Source organism: Passer domesticus, chromosome 12, assembly GCF_036417665.1.
Source record: "Passer domesticus isolate bPasDom1 chromosome 12, bPasDom1.hap1, whole genome shotgun sequence".
Lineage (NCBI taxonomy): Eukaryota > Metazoa > Chordata > Aves > Passeriformes > Passeridae > Passer > Passer domesticus.
The window spans coordinates 16,147,865-16,166,380 of NC_087485.1; the positions used below are offsets into that span (position 1 = coordinate 16,147,865).

General features: G+C 51.1%; 1 protein-coding gene across 8 annotated transcripts in view; it reads right to left on the reverse strand.

Annotated features, from left to right (window-relative positions):
• The window catches only part of LOC135279386 (hydrocephalus-inducing protein homolog), a 71,657-nt gene that overhangs the window by 5,088 nt on the left and 48,053 nt on the right, over window positions 1-18,516 (reverse strand). For 4 of the 8 annotated variants that reach the window (XM_064386751.1, XM_064386748.1, XM_064386754.1 and 1 more), the window contains 24 exons: window positions 18,242-18,370; window positions 17,737-17,941; window positions 17,134-17,275; window positions 15,187-15,886; window positions 14,545-14,703; window positions 13,945-14,132; window positions 13,591-13,773; window positions 13,236-13,355; window positions 11,868-12,021; window positions 11,590-11,762; window positions 11,235-11,433; window positions 10,452-10,551; window positions 9,619-9,718; window positions 8,322-8,490; window positions 7,814-8,052; window positions 7,420-7,492; window positions 6,610-6,814; window positions 6,005-6,237; window positions 5,273-5,424; window positions 4,146-4,338; window positions 3,488-3,596; window positions 2,647-2,934; window positions 2,159-2,301; window positions 1,608-1,829 (listed from right to left, as the gene is read on the reverse strand). In XM_064386751.1, coding sequence (XP_064242821.1) covers window positions 1,608-1,829; window positions 2,159-2,301; window positions 2,647-2,934; window positions 3,488-3,596; window positions 4,146-4,338; window positions 5,273-5,424; window positions 6,005-6,237; window positions 6,610-6,814; window positions 7,420-7,492; window positions 7,814-8,052; window positions 8,322-8,490; window positions 9,619-9,718; window positions 10,452-10,551; window positions 11,235-11,433; window positions 11,590-11,762; window positions 11,868-12,021; window positions 13,236-13,355; window positions 13,591-13,773; window positions 13,945-14,132; window positions 14,545-14,703; window positions 15,187-15,886; window positions 17,134-17,275; window positions 17,737-17,941; window positions 18,242-18,370 — 4,578 coding nt within the window. Of the gene's footprint in view, window positions 1-1,607; window positions 1,830-2,158; window positions 2,302-2,646; window positions 2,935-3,487; window positions 3,597-4,145; window positions 4,339-5,272; window positions 5,425-6,003; window positions 6,238-6,609; window positions 6,815-7,419; window positions 7,493-7,813; window positions 8,053-8,321; window positions 8,491-9,618; window positions 9,719-10,451; window positions 10,552-11,234; window positions 11,434-11,589; window positions 11,763-11,867; window positions 12,022-13,235; window positions 13,356-13,590; window positions 13,774-13,944; window positions 14,133-14,544; window positions 14,704-15,186; window positions 15,887-17,133; window positions 17,276-17,736; window positions 17,942-18,241; window positions 18,371-18,516 lie in introns of those variants that run through there. The other 4 variants (XM_064386749.1, XR_010346635.1, XM_064386753.1 and 1 more) reach the window with 4 other exon arrangements.

Genomic DNA, 18,516 nt, shown 5'->3' on the forward strand with positions numbered 1-18,516 from the left:
TGACTCGCCCTACCTGCTTGCACCTGCTTCGCAACAATAGCCCAGGAATTTCTCTGTCTCTTGGTGTCCTGGTTGGATTTTTCTGGGGTAACCTCTGGTGGTCCTCATGGAAGACCCTTCATCTGCTTTTCACCCACCGCGATGGACGGACTGAGATGACTGAAGCCCCCTCCCAAGGACTGAGACTGAGACCCCTGTAACTCTGTTACAGGGGTGTTGGCCTGACTGAAGCAAGGTGCCTGCTGAGTGTTGTTCACAGATGTGTTCACTGGACCTAGACTGGTTTCCCATAGAAACCAGTCCTGAAACAATGAGTCCCACTCACTGCTGATATTGACTTATCCTGCTGAGAACATGGACTGTCTGTACCCATCTCCAATACCTTTTTTCCTCCTCAGCAATTTCAACAGACCTATTCTTTATTGCATCTGTTTCCCATCAGTAATTTCAAGATCTGTACCCCTGCCTCAGTAATGGACTATAATAGAACCATGAGTTAACCAGGAGTTTTGGAGATCTCCCTGACGTGACAGGCAGGTTCCTTCGGCTGGACTACAAAGCACTTCATCTCTATGTTTGGTAGCTATATTCCTCTCTCTTCCTCCCCCCTCTTTTCTATTATTTTCCTTTCCCTAATTCCTGTAACACATTTGCTGTGGTCATTCAATAAAGGTGCATTTGTTTTGATTGATACTGCAAACCCCTTTCCGTGTTGGTTTTTGCACTCTGAGATCAGTAAAATGAACCATTTTGACTCCCGTTTGTAGAGTGGATTGTGACAATCCCCTACAAATCCAGCAGGTCTTAAAATTTGGTTTAAGTTCCCCTGCTGGAGCTCTGTGGATGGAGAACCCCAAGACTGAAGAGTTCTAGAAAAGACTTTTTTCTTCTTGTCTTAGGAGAAAGTGTTCCCCAGATGTTGTGAGTGGAGCAACAGCCACTGCTGGGAGCTGTTGCTAGAAAAGAGGGTGGTTTAGAGGCCTTAAAATGGTCCAGAAACTCAGAAAAAACCTTCACCCAAGATGAGTGTGCGTGGCAATAATGACAATAAAGACAAGAGTCTCTGGAGATGATCCTTCTCTGGACTCCTCCATACTGACATACGGTGCCTGGGCTACTTCATGATGAGATATCCCACACAATACAGAGACCACAACCAAATTCTGTGGGATCCATGCAGATAAAACTTGGAGTTCACCAGCATATACAGGAGAAGTGGATTTCTCTCCGCTTCAAGAAAAGAGACAGAGTGCAGCAGACTTAACTCCTTGTTGGTGAAAAGGCACCAAATGAGATGAAGAGATTTCTAACACCATAAAATGGGATAAAATCATAGAATATTGTCTCCCATTCAACATAGGCTGTAACACTTGTGCTTGTGGCACAGACTGATGGTTTGTGTGTGGCCAAAGGTCTCTTGTCAAAAGGCTTCCCCTCTTGTGTGAGTGTGTCTGGTCACTGTGCATCCACCTGGAATGCACTGCTGGTGAACCTCACGGCTGTCCAACGTCAGAGGAAGCAGGAGCTGCTCAGCCAGCAGTGATGGTGTTATGGTGGTTCTTTTTGTAAAAGCTGGGTTGGCTTTTTTTTACCATTTTGCTTCTTACCCTCTCTATTTTAGGGGATTTGTCTGCTGAGTCTTTGCTGGGGGTACTCCACCATGACATAGTGATCTTTTGGTCGTCCCAGTCAGGAACCTTCCTTGGTGGCAGCTCAAAGTTGATCTTGGTCACCTTACATTTCACAAGGTGCCTCCTGAAGGTGGCTGGGACATCTGATTTCAAGGTCACCATGATCTCCTTGGCACGGCGAGGACGGAGGTGTCCCACCTAGGGAGAATCAGGGAGTCAAGACCAAACTGGAAGCAGTGCCAAGGGTAGGACTGACAGCAAAAGGGACTGATGTGAGCAGCTGTGCCAGGAATCTGCACCTCAGAGAGGATTTGTGTGAAGTTTGGTAGACAAAAGTATGAACAGAACCTCCCATAACTTGAAGCCTTTTCTTCAAGGTTGGCAGCCTTGGCCCAGCCAAGCCAGGCTTGCATCTCCTACATGGCACTGGAATGGGCTCCCACTGGTATGTGAGGACTCCTGCCAGCTCCTGGGAACACCAGGGCAGGGCTTGAGCGATGGGGAAAGGCAGAGCAGTCCACGCTCACCTTGGGGGACAACTGGAATGGGCCGTCTGCCTCCCACACAAAGCGCATGAACTGGTGACGGGTGCGGTTGCTCATGGTGAAGGTCCTGCGGCAGGGCTTCCCGACAGGACAGTCCCCAAACTGCATGTGGTTCACTCTGACAGCTGTTAAGGAGGAGAGCATGCAGGGATCTCAGCATGCAGGGAGCCCCACCTGCCCCCTCACGTGCACAGACACCTGCACGTTCAATGCTTCCTTGCTCCAAGCCTTCCACCTTCTGGAGAGAGCTCCCCTGGCAGTTCCCCATCCCACCACTTCCAGGGAAACACCCTGACACATCCCTGAGCCAGCGACGTGCAGCACAGCACACACTGCTCTGCATGCATGGCTGCCACCCCCACAGGCCACCAAGGCCCGTGGGTGACAGCCCAGGCCTGGCTGGAGAGAGGACACACATGATTGGACATTTTCCTCTTCCTTGTCCACCTTGGCAGCCTCTCCTCTCTTACCATCAATGATGTCTTTGTTCAGACTGCTCTTAGCATTCCTCTCCTGTGTGTCTTCCTCTAGTCCAACGAGGGTGAATTTGTCCTTGTGGCCTTCACCCACCAGCTCTACTAGGACTTTGTTAGAGTAGATATTCCCCACCAACAGACGAATCTTCCCTTCCAGACGTTGAGCCAGGGTGGGTTTGAAAATGACATCAAACTCTGTCGATTGCCCACAACGCAGAAGGAAGAAAGGCTTCGTGGGCTTGCTCTCTGCACAGCAGTGGAAATCAGAGTTAAGTGATGCAGCTGTATGGAGGAAATATTTCCATAGGATATATGAGGAATAAGAGGTTGAAACCAGCTGCCTTCTAAGCACAGGTTCTACCCCCAGTGGTTCCAGACCCTCTTGCTATGTTCACAAGACTGCCACCTCCAGACACAGCACCACTTAAGCAGCTTAACCTCAGGCTGATGTCCAGCCCTCATTCCATCTGCTTCCAGCCAGCTCCAGCCATATGCAAAGCTAAGCCAGAGTGCTTTTGGCTTCTGCTGGCTGGCTGCGGGCTCAAGGGCTGTGTCTGTTCAGGTTGGTACCTTCCTACATGTAGCAAATACCTCAGAGGGTCCACTGAGGTAGTGACAGTCCCCCACAAGTCAACCCACCATGTCTAGAAGAACAGAAGAACTTCCTACAACTTGCTAGGAGGAAACCCTGCAAAAAGGCCCAGGAAAAGCTTGGGGCACAGAGAGCCCAAGGAACAAAACTGTACCTAACATCTGGCTGTGGCTCAGAGAAGCCAAGAGCAGAGCACACATTTTCCCTCTGTGCATGATCATACTTCATGGTTAATGAATTTACCGTTTCCAGTGGAGTCCTCTCCCACATCTTCAGTGTGGAATACCTTGAGTGTGGAGTCCCTGCCTTTCAAGAAGAACGCTCCGTACTCGTGCTCCAGGCGTAACATAAACTGAGAAAAGGAAACCCAGAACACAATGATGCTGGTGTGAGTACAGGATGGCACAGGGACTGACACCACAGTGCTGCTGGTCCCACATGGCCACCCAGCGCCTCTTCCACTACTAACAGCACTTAGCACAAAAGTCAAATCAGCTGAGAAAAAAGGGTGTTCAGAGGCATCTGGATAGAACTGACACAGAACCAAACAGGACAGAAAGTGATGAGCAGAATGTAATTAAACCACATCTAAGTCTACTTAGATTGTATTTGATCCCAGTTTACTACATTTTAATAGAACTGGGAAATCACACATGTCCATGAGAACAAAAGGTGACCTGACACATATGTATATAGTCACCTTTCTTGTGTTCAACTTAAAGAAGACAGACTGGACAGAAAATTTCCAAGAACTCCCTTCTTGGAGAACAGATGTCAGTCACTTGCTTAAAAAGAATTTCTGACACCTCTTTCCAGGTCTGCCATGTTTTCTGGGACCCTTGCCCTGTGCCACAAGCACTTGTTCCCAAAGCAGACCACTCCTCGAGCAGGTCCTCCTCACCTTGAGAGGAGTGATGCCGTCGTTACGGATGACCAGGGGCAGCACCTCGGAGCGCCCCACCTGGAGCCTCTGGAAGCGCAGCACGGCCGTTCCCCGCTTGCTGCGGGCGCTTGGGCGCACGACCGTCAGCTGCGGCTCGTGCGCCTGCCCGCTGATGGTGAAGGTCAGCGTTTGGGGCTTCATTTTCACAGAGCTGCAGGAGAGGCACAGAAACAATTTCAGCTGGCACTAACCCATTTCTCACTGGGTAAGCAAAGCACTGAGGGCCACCCACAGTGTTTTCCCTGCCTGGTGCTCCTGCACCCCACAACACAGCCCCCCCACCAGCCTCTTCCCAGTCCACTCAGGGCCATTCACAAGAGGAACCTGCTCCAAAGAGCCAGAGACTTCCACAATAACAGTTAAAAATAATTTTACTTGAATCACACAGTATAGCAGGTAAATAATGAGGCACCAGATGAGGTATGGCAAATCCCCTGGCTGCAGTGAGATGAGACTCATGCAACAAGCAAACGCAGAGCATGAAAGCAGTACAAAAGCAAGAAGGCAAAAACACATCATCGTCACCATCAGTAAAGATCATTTCCAAGAACAGTAAAAAAAGCAATTGCTTATTAGCCATTAGACTTCTCTCATTCCAATTCAGCCACTAAAGAGTTGAGGAAGGGCAGGTCAAAGCCCCAGCACACAGGTCCCAGGGCAGAGGAACCAGGCTCCTCTTTCACATCAGCTCCAATCACTCACATAAAACAGCTTAACAAATGTCAGGGAGTTCCAGAGGATCACCTAATTTTACAGAAACAAAGAGGAAATTGTGACTGCTGACTTGCTGGTACAGAAACTGCTTCATCCAAGCCTTTGTCCTTGGAAACCCTCAGCTCAGCTGTAGCACATCTCAGTAACTTCCAGTTGGCTAGCTAATATTTGCCTGTCTTCGTAGTTCCTCATGCAGGCTAAACCATCAGCCTCATTTTTCTGCTCTAAGAGTTACTGCCTCTCAGATCATCTCATGCCAAGTACTCTGCCTAAGGCTACTGAAAGCATTAGAGCTAACAAGAGGGCTGTGCCTTCCCAGGGGAGAGGCAGCTATCAGTGAGGCCTCCCCAGTATTTCACAGGGTCAGTTACCCTTTTGGGATGACAAGGGAAGCCTTGAAGGTGCAGTTGTAATTCTGCTCATCTGGTGGGGTGAAGGTCACTGTAGCAACAGCACAGGATGAGCCAGGAACGGACATCTTGACTGGATCCAACTTGAAAATGTTTTTGATAGGGATTTGTTCCTTGGGAGAACCCAGAGAGCAGTGTTAGGAGAAAACACTTTTCAAGATGACACAGCTTTATCATAAATGCATTACTGAGAACAGCCCCAGACAGTGTGTCTTCCTTCCTGCTTCCCTGGGCAGGCTCCCGTCCTCCCAGAGAATGCTCACCTTGTGCTAAAGCATTGGGTGTTTTGAGTGCTGGAAGCTGCCCCAGCCTATATGGGAGGTGGGCACTGCATGGAAGACCCTGAAAATAACCTAGAACTGGCCTTCAAAGAGAAGGAAAAGCCAGGGGGCCTGAGGAAATGCTCTGCTTTGAGTCCTGGCAGTTTATAACAGCCCCTCTCTGCATGTGCTTCCAAGAGAGGTTCAGAAGGACTCACTTCTCCCACCAAAGACACACAGGTGTGAGCCAAAACCTGGCCCAAGATATGCAGAATTCCACACAACTGTTCCCTGGCTCTGCTGCTTTTCCCAGCAGTTTGACCTGCACTGACCTAGACTAGTCTGGGCCACAGGCAGCAATGCATCTGAAGAACAAAACAGGCTCTCACATGGCCCTCAGAGGGCAGCCACCACCTTGGCCTCCTGTTCTTACCTTTCCAGGCAGGGGTTTGATGGAGAGGACCACGTCACATGGCAGACTGCTTGCACTGTAGATACTGAAATGAGCTTCAGCCTCTTGCCCAACCAGAACCTTGTTGAAGATGAATTTGTTCTCATCTCTGATGAACAGGCCCGGGCCTTTCACCGACTGCAGCTTGCGGCTGAGGTCGGTGCTGCTGCAGATCGGGTACTCCGCGAAGATTAACATCGCATCCTCAGCAAATCCTGTGGACACACCAGAGGGGTGAGCATGGAGAAGCCTCCCTGATGAGTTTATCTGGACCCTGCTGGCCTCTCAGAAGGCTTGATAAGCCCTTTCTGCCCAGGTGACTGCTAAACCCAGCCTTGGGTGGGGGAGCTGGCTGGGAGGATGGAGCCCAGTCAGCCTCAGTCTTAGAGAGCATTGCTTTCCTTTTATCCTTCCATGCATCCCTCTCAGCCTGGGAGGGATGAGTCCACTGGTGGACTTGAAGAGGGCTGGAACCTCTGAGGATTTTAAGGTGGGACACCAGGGCTAGCATGCCTCTCTATCCAAGCAGCAAGTTTAGGTGCTGATCAGCAGCAGGTGTGACCAAGGGCACTGTGGGCAGTATGTACCTGGGAGGCAGGACTCGGCAATCAGGGTGAAGGGAATGCCGAGGGGATTGTCCTTGGGGTCTCTGCCCGGGATGTCAATGTAGAGCTGCTCCTCACATGTCCCCTCCTGCCCTGCGAGGCATTCCACTGTGATCTTCTGCTGGCCCCACGGACTGATGGAGCCGGAGCAGGGCGACACCGTGAACATGCCAAGACTGAGGTGACTCTGCAGAAAAAGGTCCAGGAGAGGCTGATGGCTAACAGCTGTGCCTTGAGCACCCCAGCAAAGAGTATGTCCTGCCTGGCCCAAGCACCCAGTCCCACAGCAAGGAAGGATGACTTCATGGCCCAAAAGCAGCCCCAGACTGAGAGCAGCAAGACAAGAGGAGCTGCAAATCTGTCCCAAGGGGCAGAGAGAAAGGAGTTTGAGTGTAAAGAATGAAGGTGGTAGCTGTGATCCTTCAATCTCCGTAGATAACAGAGGAGAGCAGAAATAGCTGTGAGAAATCACAGGAGAGAGATAGGGACTGCAAAGAACAAAAAGCAGTGTTGTCTGAGCTCTGTGGACTGGGAGTTCAGTGGGGGATGTTTTTGCTTCTGAGGTGTTCACAGACCTATGCTGGCTAGCAGCTACCAAACACAGGACCTGCTCCCCTCTGTTGACCCCACAGCTCCAGGTCAGAGCCAGAGTACAGGACTGTCAGTGGGACTGAGCAGATACTGGTCTTGCAGACCACATCCCACCTTGTGACAATGAGCCCCCAGCCTGGGCACAGCAGCATCTTCTCACATCCCCTGCAGCAGCACTGCTGGGGAGCAGGAGTCACCCACCTGTGTCAAGGAGCTTGGTTTCCTTGCTGTTGATTGCTTTCTAGCCAGTGGAGCAGATTCCCCTTGCTTTGAACTGAGAGGAGAAAGCAGAGGTATCTGTCATGCTGAGCTCCCCTGCCTTTCTCCGAGGCCAAAGCTGGCCTTCCTCCTCTGAGAGGAAAGCCTTTCTGCTCCTGATGGCTCCCAGAGAGCAGCCAGCAGCTCCCATTGCTGGACTGAGCAGCTCTGTCACCAGCTTCATACTACACATGCAGATACCGAGGCCTTTTTCAGCCCCCTCTCCCCAAGCCAGGGATGCAAATGGACGATAGTCCAGGTCTCCTGGCTGCCTGCCACATACCAGCCGTGGGGTGGTGCCTCCTCAGACAGGAAGGGTGGTCAGGGCTTCTCATACCTTTTGCTTTCCGATGTAGATGTCTCCTCGGGCGCTTGGCGGATGTAGAATTTGAAGTTGAGCATGCCTTTGTTCTCCAGCACAACAGTCTGGGTCTTCTTGGTGCCCTTGATCATGGCTCCAAAGTTGATGGGTGAGGCAGGCTCAATGCTGTACTTGCTGTACACAGCTTTTGCTGACACATTCACTGGGATGATGGCGACAGCCTGGCCTCCTTCACCTGAGCAGGCATCTATCACCTGTGTCCACAGAAAAGGTGGTAAACAATAAAGAGGCCAGCCTCTACCCCAGTCCCCAGCTCCTCCAGTTTACCCCTCCCTGTTTAAGCACCTCCTCCAGAGTCAGATTCTCAGCTCCACTTAGGAAGCCTCCCAAATGGTTTTGAAAGACTTTGTTTGTGTACGTCGGAGAGAGGATTCTCCAGTAAAGCCCTTGTTCCATGAGACACCTATCCTGTTTACACTCCCAAAACACCGTGTGATAACTCAGCCTGGCCCAGGCAGCTCACCTGGCAGTACAGGATGGGCTTGTTCTTGAGGAGCATCTCACTTGTGGGGTGGAAGAGGATCTCAACATTCACACCAGGCTGGGAGGCAATCAGGATGCCTGACTGAGGTGCAACAGTGAAGTGGGATGCCACATCTCGTGTCCTGGGACCTGCACCCTTCAGGGTGAAACTGGGGGGAAAGGGAAGGAATGGAGATCTCTGCAGTTAAAAGTACAGGTGCCACCAGCACAGCCAGGACTTTGCACAAGACCACAAAAAAAATAAAGGGAGGATCCAGCTCTGCTCAGGGAGTCCTGGATCTTGACAGAGAGTGCAGACAATCACAAGGCTACTGCAAGAAACCTTGACATTGAAATTTTTCATTCACTTCTTTACAGAGTCTCAGAAAAATAAAGAAAGTGAACATCAAAGAAAGGCAATGAATCTCAGCATTTCAGTGGCTGAAATTTCTGGGGCTCTGCTTTGGGTTCTTGCTGAGCTGTGAAGAACTGCTGGTTTGTGGCTGGATTCTCTGGTAGAATAATTAAGATTAGAGAACCCAGGTTTTGTATTTCCCATGAGGTAGCCAGCATGGAAACAGGTTCTAGCCATTGACAAAGAATACAAAAGAATCCCAGACAAAGGCCTGGGAACCTGAGGAAATGCTCACTGCCGAGTTGCTGTCCGAGTTTTTCTCTGCTCCCCCGGGCTGGGGAGGAGGCTGCACCGGCCGAGCTGTGGCACAGCAGCTGGCAGCCGGGGCGGCACTGCCCGGATGCGCCGCGGGCGTCCGGGGAGCGCCTCAGCAGGAGGCAGCAGCGATCAGCAGGAAGGCGAAGTAGAAAAGAGGGACTCGACTCGGGGGCAAAGTCCAGAGTTTTAATGTCTCCAGGGGAAGCCATCGGGTCGGGACCACGAGGTGGGGGTACAGCCGATTATAAAGGGGACGGAACATACAACACTTCAACCAATGAGGGAGAACTTGGGAGGGAACAAACTCGTGACAAACATGCCGGCTAGCCAATAGGGAATGTGACAGGGAGGGACCCTTGTTCCCGATCCAATCACCCACCGAGGAGGGGAGAACTTTCTGGAAAGAGGGAAGGGGACAGTGTGTGATGGGCAGGAACTCAGGGAGGGATTGACAGAGGGTAACCAGGGGAACAGGGGTGGAGACAAAAAACTGACACTCTCAAAAGGAGGGGTTGCCAGGGGAGGGGGGAAACCCAGGACCGAACCATTATAACTTTAGGGGGAAACAGAACAAACCAAATGAACCCTGCACCACAACAGCTCACTACCAGGCAGCAGGACTCACCTGTACTCAATGTTGTATCTCCCTTTGTTCTTTAGACTCAGGACTTTCTTCACATTATCCAGGACATTAATGGTTCCAAATTCCAAGATTCCATCTGGACCTGCAGAAAACCCACAGAGTGAGTTCAAACATGGTATTTATGAGCTGCTGCAGAACACAACAGGCCACAAGCTACATGGAGGTCTTGGTGCAAAACCCTTTCCAGCAAGTTTCCTTTCTTGAAAGTGTTTTCCAGCTACTTGTCTGCCCTTTCTCTTCTCACTCAAAATATCTGCAGGCTTAGTAGCTAAGGAGCTCAGTTTCCATTTCCTCATTTCCAAGCACAAATCCAATTACTTCATATGCTGTGCTGAGCCTGTGGGGGCTGCCAACTGCCTGTTCACATCACTGTTGTTTCAAAGCCCCCAAATCCAATCTGCTGGTGAAGCTGCAGGCTTCAAAGTTCAGAGGGGAGAGACTTAAGGCTAAGTCAGTTCCCTGACAATGCTATATTTCATGCAGGTTGCAGGGTATGTACTTTATGTATCCATGCCATCCTTGTATTCCATCTCATCACATCGCATCCCATCCCATCCCACCCCATCCCATCCTTGTATTCTATCACATCCCACCCATCGCATGCCATCGCATCCCATGCCATTGCATCCCATCCCATCCCATCGCATTCCATGCCATGCAATGCCATGCCATGCCATGCCATCCCATCCCATCCTTGTATTCCATCGCATCCCATTGCATCCTATCCCATGCCATCCTTGTATGCCATCCCATCCCCTCCCCTCCCAAGGCAATGCAGTGCACCTGGACTGCTTTGTTTGGGAGCATCCACTGACCTTCAGGCATGTCGATGCTCAGAGAGACATCATAGACCTCTGCAGAGACTTTGATGTTTTCAGCCTGGACAATCCCCAGGATGTTTTCTGTATCTGAAACCTGAGGCAGCAAGGAACAAACACTGTTCAGATTATTCTTTTGGTAGACAGCCTGAAAGTCCTTGTCCCTGCTGGCTGCTTCCTCTGTGGCCTCCCTGGCTTCACAAGCGTGGACTCCCAAGGTTTGCTAACCCGTTCCTCTCATGGGCTGCCCCAGTGGGATTCTGCTGCAGTAAACAACCCTATCAGCCCAATTCTGCACTCCTACAGCAGGGAATGCTGCTGCTAAAGCACCCTTGAGAGGCACAGGGGTGTAAGAACAACCACAGGAAGTGCGAGGTGCCTCAGAGCAGGTGGCATTGACAACCCTCTCCAGTCACCCAGTGCCCTGTCTGAAACGCAGCCCCTAAACCAGGGGGAACAAAATCCCAGGGGGAGAGTTTGTTGCACTATGCAAGAGCTTCAGACAAAGGCCAGGAGGAATGTAGAGATCACACTGCAGTCTGAACAACCTTCAACAATTCACAGGGACAAGGTGGTTGTGGTACAGGCTCAGGATGCAGTGTCTGGTTATCTGGGGGGATGTGGATGCACTGCATGTTCTGGCAAACTCTGTGTAGAGGCAGAAGTTGGGGTCACAGCACCCTTGTGTCTGTTGGGTGCAGCTCTTCCCAACTCTGTCCCTAGGAGCACACGGCTGCTCACTGTGCCCTGCTCTGCCAGGCAGGGCACAGGCCCTCTCACCTCAAGTCGGAGGGTCTTCTCAATGCTGCCAATCTGCTCAGCCTTGAAATGCAGTGTCACTTCAAACTCTGAATGGGGATCAATGGTGCCATTATTTTGTGACAAGGAGAAGTCCTCAACAAGGTCATCCAGCCCATTGAGCTGCCAGGCCATGGGCAGCAGGGTGTTGTTCCTCAGGACCAAGGTCCTGCTGTCAGTCCTGCAGAGACAGAAAGGCACTTGGCATCAGCTGCTGGATGGTCACACCAGCCTCGCCACTGAATGCAACTTGGAGCAGCTCCATCCATGCCCTGGAAACCAGAGCCAAACATTTTCTCTTTGTCACAAGTCTTGGAGTGCTTTTGGGATGACTGACCTGTGCAGAAGCAGCTTGTCAAAAGACAGCTGCCGGGGGCTGACCTCCAGCTTCACGTGCACCCCATGGCAGCACAGGCTGAAGACCACTGGGTCTGGGTTCTTCCCAATACAGCAGATGAGCTTGTCTTCCAGGAAGCCAGGGGAAGTGGGGTATGCCCATATGGTCAGCTTCTGGACACGGCCCCACAGGAAGAAATCAAAAGAGCTCTGTGTGTGAGCAGGAGGAGCAGCCCCTGGGCACTTCTGCAGTGCCTGCTCTACCTGCCCTTCTCCTACCTGCTTCTCCTTTGGTTTCAGTGTCATGCTGGGAGGGTCCAGAAGGAATGTCTCCCCATCATTCTCAAAGGAGAAGTGGACCTCTACATCTGTGGGGGAGTTGTTGAGGATGGTGATATTCTCTGAGTTGTTGGGACAGTTCTGGGCCTTGTACCTGTCCACAAAAGGGGAAAAGGCTGCAGAGGAGACTGTTGCCTTTGCTACACACCGAGGAGAGCACTGTGTGCACCCAAGGAAGCGGTGCTGGGAGACTCTGCTCTAACAAACAAGTGAGGGAAATGGATCCCAGACAGGGGCATGGGCGTGTGCTCATCCTTGCCTTACTCTGATGCCTTCCCCTGGACTTGGTGCCTCCAGCCCAGAAGCCTGATGATGCTCAGGCCACTTCAAGAGTTTTTATTACAACATAAATTCAAAGGTGCCTAGAAAAATAACAGTACACCAGGGTTGTACTGTTTCTTCTTTCTTGGGGTGCCTTCCCTGCAGGGTATAAGGAAAGTCTTTTGGAAAAAGAGTTTAGCTAACCTCTTTCATAAAAGTCATGAAACTTCTTTGCATTTCATGGGTTAGCTCAGAGTCTTAAGAAAGAAATATAAAGCATCAATTTCAAAGAGCAATGTAAAAAGATAACAAATTACCTTTAAGGTGTGGAAATGACTTTGGAGTGAAAGGGTTAATGAGGCAAACAGAGATCCCATACCATCCATCAACATGGCTAAAGATTGTCTATTTTTTAAAATATTTCAATTTCATTTCCTTGGGGTGTCAAAATAGACCTAGCCCTCCAGAGCTCCCATGGAGATAAGAACTTAATGTTAAATATTATTTTTTTTAAAAAGTGACAGTAAAAGTAGAAGTACACAATAGCTTCAAGGACAATGTGTTTAGGCAGACTTCATCCAGCAGTGTGGATGCAATGTCATTACAGGAAAATGTAATTCCTGCTGTACGTTCCCCCCAACGCCCATTGGTAGGTTAATAATAAAATCTTATTAATAATTACAGACTAATGAAAGGTTTACAAAACCATCTACAAAACAATTACTCAATCAGGCTACCTGCAGAGCTCAAAGCACTTCAAAAAGCACCATGAAGTTAATTTCCTACAGGTTGAGGCTGGCGTGGGGGGACACAAAAGTTGCCCCCCAAGTCACCTTTGGACTGGCAGCAGCATGCGGCTCTGGGTAGGCAGAGCAGCTCCTCCAAGGCTCATTTGCCTCTCATCTGCTCCAGTTCACATATCTGTGGTCCTTCAAACCCATGTGTCTCCCAGGACTCTGCTGGGGACTGCCCTGGATTGTGCCACCAGGACAGCCTGTCTCTCCAGGCGTGTCCAGAAAAGTACAAGGCCCAGCAGGGAGCACGTACCACTCTCTTGATTTCCCACACAGCAGCGGTCCAAAGTGGAATTGCTTTGTGCTCTCAACATATTCCTTGAAGATGACTTCATCTTCCTTCATGGTTTTCCTCCACTGTGGAAACACCAGCCTGGGCAGAGAAAGTGGGGAAGGACATGAGATACTCCAAGTAGGAAATGCAGTCAGAAAGCCAAAACCCTTCCTGGTGGCTGAGGTACCATCTGCCTTCCCAGCTCCCAGCACAGGAAGAGGTGCTGGGCGACCTCAGGCAGCACAATGTGCCCAGGCCAGAAGCCCAAGGGGCAGCCCTGGCTGTGAGTTCAGGGGCAGCTGTGGTGTGGGAGGCTGCCAGGGACCAGCCTTACCGAGGGTTCTGGCAGATGCTGGGGTACAGGCCGGTGCCACTGCAGGGCAGCTCGTACTGGCACTTTGACTGCATGAGCTCAAACCTCAGTGTCTGCTCAAACTTCCCTGGCTTTTTGGCAGAGAAGTGCACCTTCAGTTCCACCTCACTGTGGGCAGGCACTATCCACCGGTACCGTTTCAGCCTGGCAATTGAAGAGGAGGCTTCAGACATTGCTGAGGAGCAAATGGAACAAGGAGGGTGCGCTCGCCATCCCCCAGCACTGGCACAGGGTGGCTGTGGAGCTGGAGACCATGGACCTTGTTTGGCAAGAGGACCAAGAAGCAGAGGCATCACCTCCTCCCGTGCAGCTCACCTGAGGAATTCTGTAGGGGTTGAGGCACTTTCCCATGTACTTTTGGATCTTGTTGCAGAGGAATCCCGGGGACTTCCTGTTCTCTGTGTGGAGATGTGCTTCTCCTTTGCAGAGCTGTCTCTGCTGGCTGCTTTACCTGTCTTTGGTCGGCCCTTGGCAGAACTGCTCTTTGCTTGTGGGGCCTTGGCCTAAGGGGAGAGAGAAAAGGGAGGGGAGAGGTGAGCCCTGAGACATTCCCATCCTGGAAAGCAAAATGGGGGTTTGTTCACCAGTGGAAGAGAGAAGAAATAAATAAATCCACCTGCCCATGGACTTGGTCTTCCTTATTGGTGTTTGTTTTGCCTAGGACCCCCCTTCTCACTCAGGACCCTCTCCTCAAAGGAAGTTCATGGTTTTAAGTGTTTTTTTTCCCTCTTGTCTTACAGAACTGCTCTGTCTCCAGCAGAGCTGTCTCTTTTCTCCCATCCCTGACAGAAAGGAGACTTGCAGACACAGGGCCCCATCACATCTTCACTACTTCTCCACAATGCTCCCTTTCCTTCCAAGCTGTCCCCCATGTCCCCGTCTAGCCTTCAGCGCCAGCACCACTGCAGCACCCACCAGATTGTCTTCCACAGCAGCACCTTCAGGTGCCACAATGGTGAAGGGCTCCACACGCTCTGCAGAGCCCAACCTCTCCTCTGGGTACTCCACTATGGAGAGCACACCACCGGGGGGAAGGGGAGGGCCGTCGGGATGCAGTCCCACATGTTTCAGCATCTAAAACAGAAGGCAAAATCCTATTTATACTTCTGTCACCTTCATCCTTACAACTCCTTTAAAAGCACTGAGCTTTTGGCAATGGGGTTTTTAATTTACATGAAGCACGGGTGCTTTGTTATGCCCAGTGGGGTGAGCAGGCTCCAGAGCAGACACAAGAGCTACAAGCAGGACCGGGAGAGAAACTTCTCCTAAGTGACTCAGCTGTAGAAAACAATGACTGTGGGCTGCCCTGTCCTGGGATGGTTTATGATTTCCAGGCTGGGAAAGCCTGAACAGATGGGATACTTGTACACAGAGCACTCCCACTTCCTGCCCATCTGAGGAATGGTGATAACCTCTCCATCCACACAGATGATAGAGAACATTGTGGAGTCATCAGGGACCTGGACAAGGCTCTGTGCCATTATCACCTGGGGGGACACAATGCTCCAGGGCCCAAGACCACAGCAAGCTCAAGATCTGAGCCTTGCAGGGTGTTACCTCATCTTCTGTTGGCAGCTTCCCTTCCCTCAGGATCTCTCTGATCATGGCCTTTGGATCTGAGACCTGGATGTCCAGGCACGGCACCCCAACGTGCTCTTCTCTGACTGCCCCCTCTGCAACTTCACTTTGTGTATCCAGCTGAGATGACTGAAGACTCCTTTGGTCTCCACTTTTTTGTTCAGGCTTCTTCTCCACCTTCTCCTGAGGCTTACTGGTCTTCTGACCTTTGTTTTCAGCTGAAGACTGGGACTTGTTTCCCTTCTGGATCATAGGTAACTGCACGGTACCCTGAATCCTGTTCCAGTAGGAGAAAACCTGTGCAACGTTCTGCTGCGATGACTCATAGATCTGAAACCTCAGGATCAAGTTATTCTCCATCTCAGCTGGGTCCTCTGGGATTTCGGTTTCCTCCATCTCTGCAGCTTTGGTTTCCCACTTCTCTGAGCATTTGGTTGCCCCCTTCTCTGGGGCTTTGGTTTCCTTCCCCTCTGGTGATTCGCTTTCCTTTTTCTCTGGAAGCTTGGTTTTATTCTCTGAGGCTTTGGTTTCCTCCTTCTCTGGGGCCTTGGTTTTCCCCTTCTCTGGTTTTATAGGTTGATTCCCCACAGAGACACCCTTCTTTTCCTCCTTCCGCCTCCCTTCCTCCTCTAAGGCTTTTTCCTTCTCCTCAAGCTTTTGAGCCAGCTGCTTCAGCTCCCTTCAGCAAACAAAATAGAAATCATCACTGAGAGTCACTACCAGAAACTTGGGCTCACTCGTCCTGGCTGGCCCTGCACTTCATTCCTTGACCCTGAGCCAGGCAGAACTGCGAGACCATTTCCGTGAATTTTCCTCAACCCACAGAGGTTGGGAACATCCCAAGTGAGGGGATTGGTGGAAGGGGACCTCCAGGACCAGCCAAACCTAAGCCTAGCCATCATAAGATCCTGACTGTGCAACCTCCCTCTTAAGGCACACCCAGACACCTCCAGCCCACTGCCAAAGGCTGATCCACCAGCTCTCTGCACTGATGCCCGAAAACGCTCTTTGTCTCTTGATTTCCCAGTTTAAAGCAGATCACAAATTGCTAACATCTGCTTTTCTCTCCTACAATTCTTACTCAGCTCATTCAGCCCCCTTCTCCCTGGGCATAGCCTGCTCCTTAATGAGAATAATCCTGTCAGTCAGAAAGCAAAGGCTGCAGGAACTGCTCTCCTGCAAGACAGGCTCTTGTCAGCCAGATTTCCTGCTGGAACCCAGCTGTGACCAAGCAAACTGGTGCTGTCTGCCATGGAATCGATCTGAAGCAGCCTCATCTGTTTCCTCCCCATGAAACCACCTTCAGCCAGGGCTGAAGGAAGTCCTGGCACACAGCTGCTTTAAGCAGCCTCCACTCCCAGCTCACACTTTGCCTGTGTGTCCTGAGCTGGGCTGCCCTGCTGGAGCAGAGCTTCTCCTGTGCTTGCCTACTGCTGCAGCTGAAGGGGAGCCTAAAGGACAGGAGTGGTGTCCCACCACAAGGAGAACCCTGGCAGATCAGCAGTGTAAGGACTTCATCTGTGGCAGCACCAGGACCCAAACCAAGGTTTGGTCTGTGCCCCACACCTGCCCATACCACAATCCCATTGTTTTGGTGAAGAAGGGAAGATGATGAAGAAGGTGTGACTCAACACCATGGACTTAAAGACACCTCTACAGGCAGTGCCAAGGTAAGCCCAGAGCCCAGCTCCCTGCAGGCAGCATCTAAACCAGGAGGGCTCACCACTGAAATAGAGAAGAACATGTTCTGTCTCAACAGAAGAAGGTCCTTCCTCTCTTGGGAGCCAGGCAGCTAAGAGTGGCCATCCCTGTGTTGCTTCTGGCCTTTGCTATCCAGCACCTCTGAGCTCAGAGTCCTTGGAGCAGGGAAGCCCTCCAGGGACAGTAACCCATGGAAGAGCAGTGATCCATGGAAGGCTTACTCACCTCTTCCTCCATATGCGCTTCTTTTCCAGTATTATTTTATCCACTTCTGCTTTCTTCTCTTTAGGAAGGGCATTATACTCTTCCTCATCTACTTGCAAGACAAGTTCTGCAATCTTGTGCACAGCTTTTTCCCACTGCAGCTCTTTAGCACAAACCAGAGGAGAAACCATGAGTGACTGCAAGCAGAGCTGGGTGCTCTGGGTCAGCTGCAAGGATTCACAGCTTTTCCTGACCCAGTCTATCATCCCAGGAGATACTGGGGTGCTCATATCCCTGCTCCAAAATTCAGACAATCCCCCCAAACTATGGCTGGGCAGTGAGGTCCTGTGCTTTGCCTGGCTTAAGTGCACCAAGGCTGAGGAGAGTTGTTTGTCGCTGAGCTACAGCAGCTGGCACTTGTGCCCAAGATTTAATGTTAGAGATTAAGGTGAGTCTTAAAACCTCAGATCTCCTGCAACTCTGAGATGAGTGCTGGTTACACTGAGGCAGAAGGTGGAAGGCTTAATAAAAACATTTCTTACAATCTCTGCTCCAAACCCAGATACACAGAGATAAGGCTGAGGGCTTGAGAGAGAAGATTTGAGAGGGATGCAGATATCTCACCTTCCTTCTCTCTTTCAGCTTCCTTCCTCTTTCTTTCAGCTTCGCCCCTGGCTTTCCAAGAAGCATAATCCTCATGCAGGTTCACCATGTAGATATGATGACAATTCTTGACAGCTTTGAGTATGCAGAGCAGAGAAGATTCCAGGCTGCCTGCAAAGAGGCTCTCCAAGCCATCAAAGATCACTCCCTTGGAGCAGTCTTTACGCTGTGAATAAAGGGAGGAGTAAGCCAGCCACTGCACACAGGGGGCTGGCAGCTGCACAGTAAACCCAGATGGCACCAGCTATCCTTGTTCCAAGTGCAGTAGCTAAGAGCAGCTTGGATCTGTCCTTAGGCTCTGCCAATGAAGGGCAGCTGCAGCTTCCCCCAAGGTTCCCTGCACACAGTCCAGGATCCTCCAGCAGCATGTACAAACATCCTCCTCCTCCTCTCTGAGTCGTACCTCAGGTACCCCAGTGCCTGTTTCTTGGAGCAGGAATGTCCCCTTTTCCCCCACCCCACACACCTTCAGCCTCTCACTCAGGATGTCCACCAGCAGGTCCTCGGGCAGCACACAGCTCAAGCAGTTCAGCTCTTTCCCACTACTGCTGATGATGTTCAGCTGCTGTGGTGCAGGAGCAGTGGAAACTGTGAACTGCAGTGGGAACCATTGTAAGGAAAAGAAACCACGGTGGAAAGCCCTGAACAGCTCCCACTGCTGGGCTTGGAGCTGGGGTTCCTCACAGTGGAGACTAGAACAACCCTGCAGTGCAGGCTGGGGGCTCCAGGGGATGGTCCTGG